The following is a 12,790-nucleotide window of genomic DNA, read 5'->3' on the forward strand; positions in this document are numbered from 1 at the left end:
TAAAGCCATAGTAGTAACTATTTAGAAGAGCATTGTAAGCAAACACAGTGGGTTGACTACATTATGGTAATAAAGGAACATTGATACTAAAAAGTTCGCCCAGGTAATTTCCTCTTAAATTTCTTAGGGAAATGAGAGACGGTATGGGAAAAATGGGTGGAGTATGGATTAAAACAACAACAACAACAACTTTTTTTTTTTTAAGCCATGTAGAACCTTGCTGACCACAAACCGGGTAACTACATCCTATGCAGTGGTGGGATGCCCCAAATGCCTTCAAAAGTCAAAACTCCTCTAATTCAGCACCAGTTAGCAAGTCCCTGCAAATTTCTAAATGTCTTCAAGCTTTGAAAGACTTGGTTTTGGAAGAAGAGTTACCCAGGTGCACGAGCGCAGCACCTCCAGATGTATGCCGCTATACAGTAACACGGGGAGAGCAAATGCTCTCTAACCGGAGAGGAAGTTCTTTTTTTACATCTAACGGAACCCGGGACTGCTAGGCTAAGCTCGGGAACCTTGACTATTGCGTTTCCGGGATCCAGCGCAGCCTTCAGCTGCTGGAGAACTGGACTGCAAGGGCTGAGAACCCCGTGCTTTAAGTTTGGGGAAGGAAGCGAGAGGGGGAAAAAAAATAGAACTGTTCCTTTAAGAACTTCCTTTCCCTTTTACTCTATGTTTACATAACACGGGGGCTGTTCCACCGCGGGGCCCGAGGGGGGCGGGGAGGGGGGCGCGGGCCGCCCCACGCGCCAGGGGGAGGGGGCGCCGGGCAGGTCGGGGGCTGTGGGGCTTCGGGCGGCTGGCCGGGCGGCTCCCACCTGCCCGCGCGCGAGAGGGGCGGCTCCGTGGTCCTGCCCCCTCCCCTCCCCCGCTCGCTGCCCCCGCCCCTCCCGCGCTCGCTTTCTCCCTCCCTCCCTCCCTCCTTCCCTCCACGGGGCTCAGGCGGCGGCGGCGGCGGCGGCGGCAGCGGCGGCGGCGCTCGGCGCGGGCAGGTCCCCCTACTGCCCAGTCCCATTTGTTGCCGAGTCCGGCTCGGAGCGGCAGCGGCGTGCGGAGCTCCCGGGAGCGCGGCGGGGCAGCCGCACAGCCACGACGGAGCAGCCGCGGGACTGGCCGCCCCGCGCCCCCTTCGCCGCCGTGCCCTTCCCCGGCGCGCTCACCCCCTTCTCAGGATGGGATTGTAGCGGAGGCGCGGACTCGGCGGGGATCGCTGCGGAGGAGGCGGCGGCGGCGGCCGATCGGGGCTCCATGTTTTCCCCTGGCCAGGAGGAGCACTGCGCCCCCAATAAGGAGCCGGTGAAATACGGGGAGCTGGTGGTACTGGGGTGAGTCCCGAGATCTCCGCGGGGGCTTAACGGCGGCCGCCGAGTGCTTCGGTCTGGGCGGCCGCGGGGCGCCGGCATCCCCGAGCGGGGCCAGCGGGGTGGCTCGGGCGCTCCCTGGGGAACGCCGGGGCTCTTGGGGCGGCGGGGGCGGCTCTGGGGCCGGGGCGGCAAGCGCCCGGGGAGCGGTGCTCCCCATCCGCGCGCGCGGGGTGCTGCAAAGACCGCCGAGATGCGCTTTCCCCGCGGAGGACGGCGGCCGAGGAAGTGGCGGAGTGGGGTCGGCCCCGGGGAGGCAGGGACTGTGGCGATCCCGCGTCCCGCGGGGCGCTGCTCTCGGGGACAGAGTCCTCGTCCTTACCCGGGGGGAGGGAGGGGCGGACCCTTGCTCCACTTCCCCGCGCGCCCTGGGTCAGGGAGGGCGCGTAGGGGCCGGGGCCGAGGCGCCCCGTCGTAGGCACCTCACGGTGTGTGGGGAGACCCCCCCCCCCAGTTGACGAAGCTGAAAGGTCGGTGGGGCCCGGTCCCCGGGGACCCTCTGCCGGGTGGCCTGTAATCCCGGGTCTCGGAACTCCGAGCGCGGAGCTGCGGGCTCGGCCGCCGCGGGCGGCGGGATCAGCGCGGTGGGCGTCCGCGGGCAGCTCTTTGCATATTGTTATGGTGACCGCCGCGGGTAGCTGCAGCCCGGGGGCAGTGAACTGTCTGTGACCCGGGCGGGCGGGCCGGCCCTCGGCCCTCCCAGGCGAGAGTGTCCTGGAGGGGGCAGGGACAAGGCAGCGCCTGCCGGGGCTCCGGGGTGCGGGGCCCCATCCCCACCGTCCCGGGCCGCGGCCTCGCTGCTGTTCTCCCGGCGCCGGGGAGCCCGCCAGCCTCGGCTCCCTCTCCGCTTGTGAAAACCACATTTTGAAGATAGTAATTATCTACAATCGTTAAACGGCAGCAATTAGAGACTTCATCTACTTCCTGAGTTTCCTTGTGACATTTCTATTGTTTACCCTTAATAAGCCGGGAGAGAGGCTTCGCGGGATTAAAGTAGGATAAAGTGGGCAGTGAAAGGGGAGCAGAATGGGGAGGAGGGAAATGCAGGAAACTCGGGAGTGGGAGCAACTTGGATTTAGCATTTGGAGAAGAAAGGATTATTTTCTCCTTTGGATGTGTCACTCTTGGGAACCCGCGCTTTTGTCCTTCTCTGTTGAAAGACCTGTATTCAGACGGTCTTTGGTGCTGATAGGTAGGCTTAGCCCGTTATATGAGGAGCCACGGGTAGGGAGGATCTCAGCGAACTCTGAAAAACGTGTTTTGATAACTGAATACGTTGAAGTAAGTGCCGACTTAAAAATAATTTTGAAGAGAAGGGTTTTTAAGGGAAGCTTCCAGACACAGTACAGCTGGAAGTTGTCTAGTTCTCCTCACGTTGTTGCTAGAGTATTAAGTGGAGGATTATTGGAAATCTCATTACCTATTTTGAAGTTTGCAGATAAGCGGTTTTTCCCACCTGCATCTTAATTGCGCTGAAGAGACAGATGTCAGGGTTCAGAGGAAGGAGAGGGGAATGACAGGGGGAAAGCCCAAGGTTAGCTTGTCTTATGTAACGTCAGCCCAACCTAATTTTGCGGAGTTTGGTTTTGTGTGTCTGGCTTTCAAGTGTGTTTAACATACTTTGTGAACCCAATGCGAAAGATTAACGTACTCCAGAACTTTATTTCATTATGTCCTTTTGAGGAAATCATTGTGGAGATGTTTCAGAAAAACAGTGTTCAAGTGGGCCTTGGAGAGGTTTTGTGTTTATAGCTGCAAGTGCAGGGCGTTCCAGAGCCATGGAAAGGATTTAGACTCAGGATTGTCCTGGTATCATAGGCTTATTCCAAAGTAGGCTGTGTCAATGTGTTGCCCATCGCATGTGCTGTGTCCTCAACTGATGGTTTTCCAGGAGACACTAAGTATGACATAGTTGGCAGTTTACCATTTGGGGCCAGACACCTGATACGTGCCTGCCCTGCTTAGGTATTCAGGATCCTGCACTGAGGAAGGAGCTCAGTTTAGCGTGGAGGGGCGGGCATCAGCAGAAAGAAACATGTAAACAAATGAATAATACATGGCAATCTCAGGTGTTGCCAGGCTCACCACCAAAGGTGGTTAACTTGCAGAATGCGCTGGGTAGGTATTGCTTTCTTGAACTGGGAGGTCAAGGCAGGTTTCTCAGAGAAACTGAAATGTGAGTTGACCTCAGACTGCTCAGAAGATACTTGTCAGGTTATTGAATACTTGATAAGAATTCTAGTCTTTTTTGAGGGTAGATTTCTGACTCTTTAGAAATAACACACACTGAAGAATCCTGGGGAAATAGTGAGTAATAGGTAGACTTCAAAGAGACCCTATTTATTTGTATCCTACTCCCAGGACTTGAGATAGTGCCCTGCCCCCTTCAAACAATCATAACCCTCAAAGAATCAATATCAACTTTGCATATCTGATCATTTGAGACATAAATATTGATAAGAGAATTTCTAGTAGGTTTTATTGATAAAATTAATCTTGACCTCTAAAAATGACAATATTGGTACTGATAAAAGCTTTTACTTTTTTTTTTTTGTAGTTGTACAACTACCTTTCATTTCTCTTCTAAATTTCTTCTTTTTTTTCCTCTCTTCTAAATTACATATTAAAATGTTAGAAATCCTGGGGAGCAGACTGAGGAACTATATACACATATGTATATATGTACAGACATACACATATATGTGTATAAATGTATGTGTGAAGAGCTATATATGTATCATGTCCACATCCACATGCAAATATGTGTCTTTTCACGTATTACACAATATTAAGGAACTTGACAGGTAGTTAGGGTGTTAATAGAGTCATCACCTTCTCGTTGGATTAGTGGAATTTCATTATTTCTGGATTCCAACCAATGAATGTGTCATGACACAACCCTTTGTTGTGCCCATTGCATGATTCAGGGTAGAGAAAATGACTGGTCTAAGTGTCAGGTCTTTCTTGCTATTCATTGTAAAGCTGGCTGGCATGTTGAGGTTGAGGAAGCATGTCTGGATTTGAGAGGCCGTTCACTGTAGTGGGGAGAGCATTAAGGTCTGGTTGGGAGACCCAGATTCAATCTCCGCTTTCTTGCCAGCTAGCTTTGTGACTTTGGCTTAGTCTCTTACCCTGTCTCTGCTTCTTCAGCCATAAAGGAAATATGATTGGGTTAGGCCATCTTTAAGGATCCTTCCTTTCCTTGTCTGTACCCTCTAATACTGTTCCTTGGCTCAGCTGTGGAAAATGCAGTTAACATTTAGTGTGTTGGTTTTGAATACTCTTAAGGTGACGGATGGTGACAGGGAAAGACCAATGCGATCACTTCCTTTGAAGTAGGTATGTGCAAAACAGGCTTGTAAAAAAAAGTTGTAATGGTGCGCACATATTTGTCTCATTCGGTTATATGTGAAGACATTCAAATTTGGTAAAACTTCCTGTTCGAAACCTAAGAAAAAGCAATAATGTTTCACAGTTAAGCTCAATAGGCTGGAAAAGCCAGCATAAGGAAGAGATAAGATGGGTAGGGCTTTGGAACTGGAAGGGGCCTAAGAGGTGCTGGTATACATTTAGCCCTTTTATTTTACTGAAGAAGAAGCAACTGAGGTTCCCGGCGGGAAGGAGATTTGTTTAAGTTCATAGCTGAGCTGGATCACGGCACTGCCCTGGTCACTGTTTTCCCACTGCTGGGCAGATTCCAGCAGGGCTGTGAGTTCCTCAAAGCTTCAGGTTTTTTGGTAACTTGCACGAGGGGAGCTGAATCCCTTTCTGTTTTAGTATATGTGCTGCCCAAGCGAGCACCTGAATCCCTTCCTGGATTCAGTTTGAAGCATGCAGCTCTTGTGCTGACTAATGGCCCATCATGGTTTTTGGGGAAAATATTGCTTACTCTTAGTTCCCCTCACCTCACAGTGGAATGGGTAATACATTTTGCAAGACTTTAATTTTAATTTGATGCTTCACCAAATGTATTTTTATTGGCTCTCCCAACAAAGGTTTTTGGGGTCTTCAGATAGAATTCACAAAATCCCTGAACTTGGGATTGGGGAGGAAAATGCATCTCTGTTTTCACTACAGTCAGATTGAAATTTACAGTTTCACTCAATTAGGATACTGGGCAGCAGAGAGAAGTGCTGCTTGATTTGCTCCTCACTGCATTAATACAGAGCTGCTTATATGATTGTATCATCACTTAAAACTGTCTTGATAACTAAGCATAATTATTTTCTCTTGTAATCCTTTGTATTTTATTTTATGCATTTAAACCATTTTTCTGGGAAGGGCTCAGTAGTCTTTACCAGACTGCCAAAGAGATCCTTGGCACAAAAATGGGCTAAAAACCTCTACAAAAGGATGGCTATGAATATGACTGAAAATGAAGTACTTTAGTGGAAACTGATTAAGGTCTTCAAAGGGCTAAAAAGTCAGGCATGGGGTGGGGTGGGGGAACTTGCCGTTTTTTTTCCTTTGGATGGTGCAGCAGCTATCAGGTAATACAAAGAAGGCAGTTTCTTGAAGACTTTATGGTCTTTATTTTTTAAAACAAGCAGCTCCCTATTTCTATATGCTGTTTTCATTTTAACCTTGGCGCCTTGCCTTTGCACCTCTCCTTTTCTCATCCTCCTCTCTAATTTGGGTCCGAAGACTTCAAACACTGGTATCCTTTAAGACTAAAAGGTCTTTGAACCTTTTTTTTTTCCATATAGGAAACAAAATCTTTACTGTCACTCAGCATGTGGGGTGATCTGAAGAGCTCAGATCTGTTTGTGTGGATGGAGTGTCTCATTCTGTAGGCTATTAATGGTCATGATGTTACTAGCTTTGGTTGCTATATTTTCCTTTACTAACTTTAGCCTTGTTTGGAGTATGTGGCTGTCTGTGTGGTTTCTTGTCTGACTTTCTCAGATTTACTGGTTTCCCTCTTGAACACATCAAGACTGACACCTTCATTAGGACTTTCCATTTTTTGGTTTTATTTCATCATGGGATCCGTATTTGGGGATGCTTTATATAAACAAAAATAAAACCGGGTTGATGCAGGTCCCAGCAACTTTACCACATACATTTTGTCCAAGAGATGAAACAGACACACAAAACACTGAAAACCCCAAAACATCCCATTGCTGTACTTGAAGGAGACCAGTATTGTTAATTTGGGGCAATGATTCTGTATCTGTAGGGATCAGCAGCGTAGTGTTCCCGAAGTAAGTTAGGTGGTGCTGTTCTTTGGCTTTTGAATGGCGACAGCAGCAACTCAGTGGACCTCATTGGTATAGGAGAAAAATAACTGGAAAGGAAATTTGAACATTGTTCTGATTTAAGTGAAAATTTCTCCTGGGGTATGCAGAACCTATTTTGTAAAAAGCAAAGTGAGGGTATAAATGATTCAGTTATTAGTTCTTCCTGAACTTACTGTTATCTCCAGCTTCTAGAAAATAAAATGATAAGAGCAGAAAGTGCTTCATATTTTTTTAGCTTTGTTTAAATCAGCTCTTCTCAGCCGTTGTCTCAAACCATCTCGTAAGTAATGATCAGTGTTGAGTTATGGGTCCAGTAATTTATGACAAGGAATCAAGTGTTGATCTTTCAAATGATTCTGAGACGTCCCTTTCATAATGTCATTTTTCACCCACTTGCTTTCTGATATGTTTTCTCAAGTGGGAGGGAAAGGGGTGGAGTTAGAGCCGGCAAGCCAGGAATGTAGTCATTCCACAAATAGTTATTGGGTGTCTACTCTTCCGGGCACAGGGAATTCAGACAGGGCAATCACATTCCCTGCCCTCGTGAACTGCTATCTGATTCTTGTTACAGCTCCTTAGTGAATAGCCATTACCAATATATAGTACATTGATGGATTCTACAAATATTTGGGTGTCTACTAGTGTGGGATGCTGAGCTTGGCACTAAGGGATGCAGTGAAGAATAAGGCTGGGACAGTCCCTGCCAGTTTGGAGCCTGCAGTCCAGTCGGAGAGACAGAAAGCAATCTACAGAACGAAGGGTCACCTAACACCATGCCCAGATGGGAAGAGGCCAGCCAGGAGGAGGTGAGGGGGACAGAGTGCTCTTAGACAGAGGCCACACTGTGCTCCGAGACCCAGAGGCCAGTGTACCTGCTCCTCTGAGGAACAGAGAGAAAAGCCCTGCATGGCTAGAAGAGCAGTTGAGTTAAAAACATGAGAGTGAGGGTGGGGGCAGGTCATAAAGTACTTAGAAATCACTGGAAAGATTCTGGACTTTATCTTGGGGGCCACCATAGCAAGGTTTTCAGCTCTGAAAGGGAAGTGGAGAAAGCACTTCTATGAAGGGGGCTACAACCTAGGAGGAGATGGAGGTGAAGGGAATAGCAGAGGTCAGAGCCTCCATGAAACAGACAAGGAGGGAACAGAGTGTGAGCCAGTGAGCAGCTACTTGGTTCCAGATTCTGGTTCCTGTCCTCTGTCCGGAGCTCGGCGTGTCTGGCCATTCATGCAGTATCAAAAGTACTGGCTGGGGACCAGCGCTGCTCAGGGAAGCCCATGAGACAGACAACACCCTGCCAGGGCAGGGGGGTATTACCTTTTAGCGGGAGTGGGGCACTGTGTACACAGGCGGGCAAACTGCTGGGTAAATCAGGTGCTAGAAAGAAAAGAAAGCAGGATGAACGGGAAGAAAGTACCTAAGTAGGTAGGGGTGGGGGACTTACAGGGTAAGGAGCTAGGGATGAGGCAGGGGGAGGTCCTGGTAGGCTAAATAATCAGGAAAGGCTTTCCTGAGAAAATAATCTTGTGTCCTCTGAGAGTGCCCACTTTTTCAATTTTTATTCCCCCCGCCCTTTTTTTTTTTTTTTGCTTTAAGCCCCGCTGAGTTCCACTCTTAAAGCCAAAGCATTCCAATTATTATTCTAGTGAAGGAGGCAGAGTATGTAAGCAAATAACCAAAGGGAAAATAGAAGTGTAAACAAATATAGGGGCTTATATTTAACATCTCTAGAGAGGAACGCGGTCCAGTCCACTATGCTCTCGCCGTGTGCCCAGAGTGGCGACTGCGTTCCACTAGAATTCATCGAGGTGGTCTGGTTTCCCCTTGCAGCTGGCTGCCGGAGGGCAGGGACCTTGTCTTGGCCTCCCTCGGAGTGCTGGGCACCCCTTTTCAGGCGTGCAGTAGGCACTCGCCAGGGACGGGGCAGGGATGGATTTGTGCGGCACATTCCCATGCCCCACTCGGCACCAAGCAGCCCTGGGGCTCCTGGCATGGTTTGGGATCTGGAAGCAGCTCTCCCATTCTGTAGCACAGCTGTGGGTTGTGTCAGCAGTCCACACACTCCCGCCCCTCTTCAGGGCCCAAGTTCAAGGCTCCCTGCACTGCTAAACTCGGACATCAGATATGCCAGTTTCCACTTTTGTTTGTTTTTCTTTTTGTCAGTCACCTAATATCATTTTGTCACCTGCAGAAAGTCCTGCCTTGAAGGGAAGCAGGCCATCTGCTTGGATCCCACCAGCTGCTCCGAGCTGAGCTGCATTGCAGTGTGCCTTGGTCGCATTGAAAGGCTGTGGTCATTAGCGCCTGTTAATGATGGCTGGAGAGACCACGCGATACAAGCCTCTTGGACGACAAACCTAATACATATGCAGCGGGCCATTTTCAGTGTCAGGTTGAAGACTGTGGCAAGTCATTCTTGACTGAGGTTTTATTTCCAGCCGTCCACATAATGCCTCTCACTCTCAAAACGTTTAACTCTGCGCGTTCCCTGCTTTTGTGCTCATGCAGGCTCTCTTTTGAGGATAGGAATCATTATTGCAAGCTTGGTACTTCCATTCTAATTGGTACTGGCTTAGCAGAATCCGGCCAGAGCAGGCGGCTGTGTGTCTGGCTTCGAGGCTGTTGGTGTGAAACTGCTGTGTACTGCTACCGGGGGCTCCTGAGGAACCCCAGAGGCACCTCCTCCATTCCCATCCCTACCTGGGATTCTTGTGCTTCGTTGTGCCACATGGTCATAGAACACTCTGTGGACGGTCAGAACTTGTGATGGGAGAACAGTGGGGATTTCTGGAGTGCTTGATTGATTGGCTGGTTACCTTGTGGAAAGGCCCTTTCTGCACGGTGACCATAGATGCAGAGGAGTGTGCCTCACGCCAGATCACCGAAGATGACACAGACAGCTTCATGCATTACAGTATGCATTAGGGTACATTAGAGTTCACTGTGGTTTGGCTGCTTTTGTTATTACATGCTCGTGGAGAGAATTCAGAATGAAATCTCTACTTTTGCTCGACTGCTATGTATACGGTATACAGGAAAGTTATTGTACATATAGCCATGCTATTTGTCAGCACTTTATGCTTCTCAATATAGTTTTTTACACACTTGAGCTGTTCCATTTAATAAACATTTGTTGGTTTGGTGCTTGAAACTGTCCAGTGGGGGAATTATACTGAATGGCCGTGTTGTTGAGGCAAACATGACCCAACTTTCCTGGATGGTCTTGTAGTGATCAGGGAAGAGGAAGTCAGGGTTTTGGCTTAATCCTGTGTTCCTTCCCTGATGTCTACAAATAGGATCCATAGTAGTTCCCTGTGTGTGTTTGTGTGTGTGTGTGTGTGTGTGTGTGTGTGTGTGTGATAGAGAGAGAGAGCATGTGCGTGCTGGACCTCCCATCAGGAGGTGAATCCCCTCAAATCTGGGCTGGTTTTGTGATTTGCTGTGAGCAGTCCATGTGAGGAAAGTGACACTTTGTGACTTTTGATTGTTGCCTTAAAGGGTGTTGTAGCTTCCACCTTTGTCCTCTGTATTAGTTTGCTAGAGCTGCCGTCACAAAATGTGGCATCTTCAACAACAAACTTTATTTTCTCACAGTTCTGGTGGCTGGATGTCCAAGATCAAGGTGTTGGCAGGTTGGGTTTCTCCTGAGTCCTCCCCGCTTGGCTTGCAGATGGCTGTCTCTCCCTGTGTCCTCAGATGGCCTTTGTCTCTGGGTGCCCACCCCGATGGCCTTTCCCTGTTCAGTTAAGGACACCAGGCATATTGGATGAGAGCCCAACCATTTGACCTGATTTCACCCTAATTACCTCTTTAAAGACCCTCTCTCCAAAAACAGTCATTGGAGGGTAGGACGTCAACATACCAATTCAGTCTGTAATATCCCCTGAGAAGGCAGCCTCCAGCCAGTCCAGACCCCCGGCTGAGGCAGCGGACCTGGGAGTGAAGCTTTTGTAAATCCTTCAGCCCATCAGGCTGCCCCGTCCACCCCACATGGAGCAGAGATGAGCCATTTCCACCCAGCTTTGCCCAGGTGAGGGAACCGTGGGTGGTGGTTTTTAGCCACTCCACACTGAGGTGGTTTGTTAACTCGGCGACGGACAATTCAGACACTGCTGTTCCCTGCATGGGGTTCTGCTGTCAGACCTGACAGACTGATCTGGAAAAATTCACTGAGCTTTTGTTGAGTTGTTTTTTGTTTCCTTCGGGTTATTGATTATTTTAATAAACACAATTTCAGCCTTTTAGATGAGTTATTCCAGACATTAAGTACCGTATGGTCTGAAAATCTTAGCTAACAGACGCATTTGTGGAATAACTCGATCACGTGTACATCATCTCCGAGTCTCTTTGCCTTCGTTAATCTCCGTAATCAATATTCTCTCCTGAAATACGCCGAAAGCACAGGAGGTGAAGAATGGCCCAGCTTAGCCAAGAACCATGCTTCTGGAACGCTCGAACTTAAGTAGCTTTAACTCAGGGAGCTAATGCATGACACAGATTTTCAGGCTTTTCAAGGCCACCTGACATGAAGCAGTAGAGCCCACAGAGATTTGAGTAGGGGAGGTCATCTCTACCAGGATCTTGCAGGCACAGGGCGATGGGTGGGCCGGAAGAACGTGTGCACACTGCAGCTGGGTGGTGAAATGACAGGATGGAAAGCTCATTTCTATCAGTCTCATGTGTCTGTGGCTGTCAGCGGTGAGAAGGAAGACCTCTGTTCCCGAAGGACCTTATGTGTCTCATTCATGCCGTGGAGACCGGTTATATGATGGGTAAGAGGGGAGGGGAGACGCGAGATTGCCCTGGGGTGGCATGGTCAGGGCTGGGCCCGTGGCGTCAGCCAACCGCACGTCTCACACCAGCACACACGCAGAAGCCACCAGTTACCACCTCCAGTTGGAGCATGTTGGTGGAAAAAGAAAAAGATTCCTGTAATACAGTGAATGTAACTTCCTCAATATCCCTCAATTCTGTTTAGGGGATTTTAACATTTGCCCTTTTTAATCAGAGGAACTGAAACAGGTAAAAGTCAGAATTTTGCAATCAGAATTTATAAACTGAATGTAAAAGAAATTTAGACTTCTGCATGATCTGTTTTGTATGAACTACTGTAATTTGGTCGCTTTTTAAAACTCAGTGCCTCACAAAGACTTTTGGGCTACCAGATACAGAGATAGGTGTATTTTACCACATGTGTCTTCTGTGTGAATAGATACTTAATTCAAAAAGGGAGCCAGTGTACATACTAGAAGTTAAGCACTTACAGACAGATCCACTAAACACTAACCACGTAGGAGGGGTGAGCTGATGGCTGTTGTTGCTGTTTTGATGCTGCTGCTGATTGCACAGTTAGGAACCCACATAAGGAGATGCCCTCCAGGGGCTGACAACCCGAGGTCAAGGTGAATAACTTAGCAACCGACCATACACGGTGCAGAGGAGAGCTGGGTGGAGGCAGCTGTTCCTTCAGGTGAACTGGAGGCCAGATTCTGTTAGGTGTTCTGCTTGATCGGTCCCAGGAATTGGATTTTATTATTTGGAAAGCAAGGCTCCGGTTCAGGTAACTCACCTTATCGGTGGCAGGGCCTGATTTGAAGGTAGGTCTGTAGTGCTCTGAAGCTTGTTTCTTTCTGCCAGGGGGAAGGTCAGAGGCAAGTATATTCCTGAAAGCTTGGGAAAGATATCCTTGAGGAACGGGCCTCAGCGGAGTTTTATGGGGTGAGCTGGGGTTTTTATAGGCCAGGAGTAGTAAAGGCCTGGGGTGTTTGGCTGGAGACCCAAGGGCTTGGGGAAGGAGAGGAAGTTGGAGAACTGTCAGCTAGTCGGCAGCTACTCGTGCTGGGGATAAGCAGGTAATAACCGAGTGGTCCCTGCCTTCATGGAGCTGAAGGGGGGAAACCTTGGTTCTGCTAGGAGGGAAGGATTTCATTTAGGTTGAGATGAGGAGAGTGAGTAGGAATTAGCCGAGGGTCACCGGGGGAGAAGAATGGTGTGTGTAAGACACATTTAGAAGCTGAGGAGCTGAGAGACATCTGGTGGGTTTGGAAATTAGAGGGCTGGAGGGGTCAGGGTCACTTAAGAGACACCGGGGCAAGCGTGCCTCGGGCCTGGCGAAGATTCATGCCTCCGAGCATGGTAAGCCTTGGCCTTCCGGGAGGTATTCCAGAGAGAGGGGCAGGCACCACTGCA

The 12,790-nt window shown here is 49.1% G+C and overlaps 1 protein-coding gene across 2 annotated transcripts in view; it reads left to right on the forward strand.

The window, feature by feature from the left end:
• The first annotated feature begins 748 nt into the window (after positions 1–748).
• The window catches only part of PELI2 (pellino E3 ubiquitin protein ligase family member 2), a 183,859-nt gene continuing 171,817 nt past the window's right edge, over positions 749–12,790 (forward strand). The window contains exon 1 of one of the 2 annotated variants that reach the window (XM_032344303.1): positions 749–1,325. In XM_032344303.1, coding sequence (XP_032200194.1) covers positions 1,249–1,325 — 77 coding nt within the window. In that variant the 5' untranslated portion in view covers positions 749–1,248. The remainder of the gene's footprint in view (positions 1,326–12,790) is intronic. The other variant, XM_032344301.1, reaches the window with a different exon arrangement.

The sequence above is a fragment of the Mustela erminea genome, chromosome 5 (assembly GCF_009829155.1).
Source record: "Mustela erminea isolate mMusErm1 chromosome 5, mMusErm1.Pri, whole genome shotgun sequence".
In the NCBI taxonomy this organism is placed as follows: domain Eukaryota; kingdom Metazoa; phylum Chordata; class Mammalia; order Carnivora; family Mustelidae; genus Mustela; species Mustela erminea.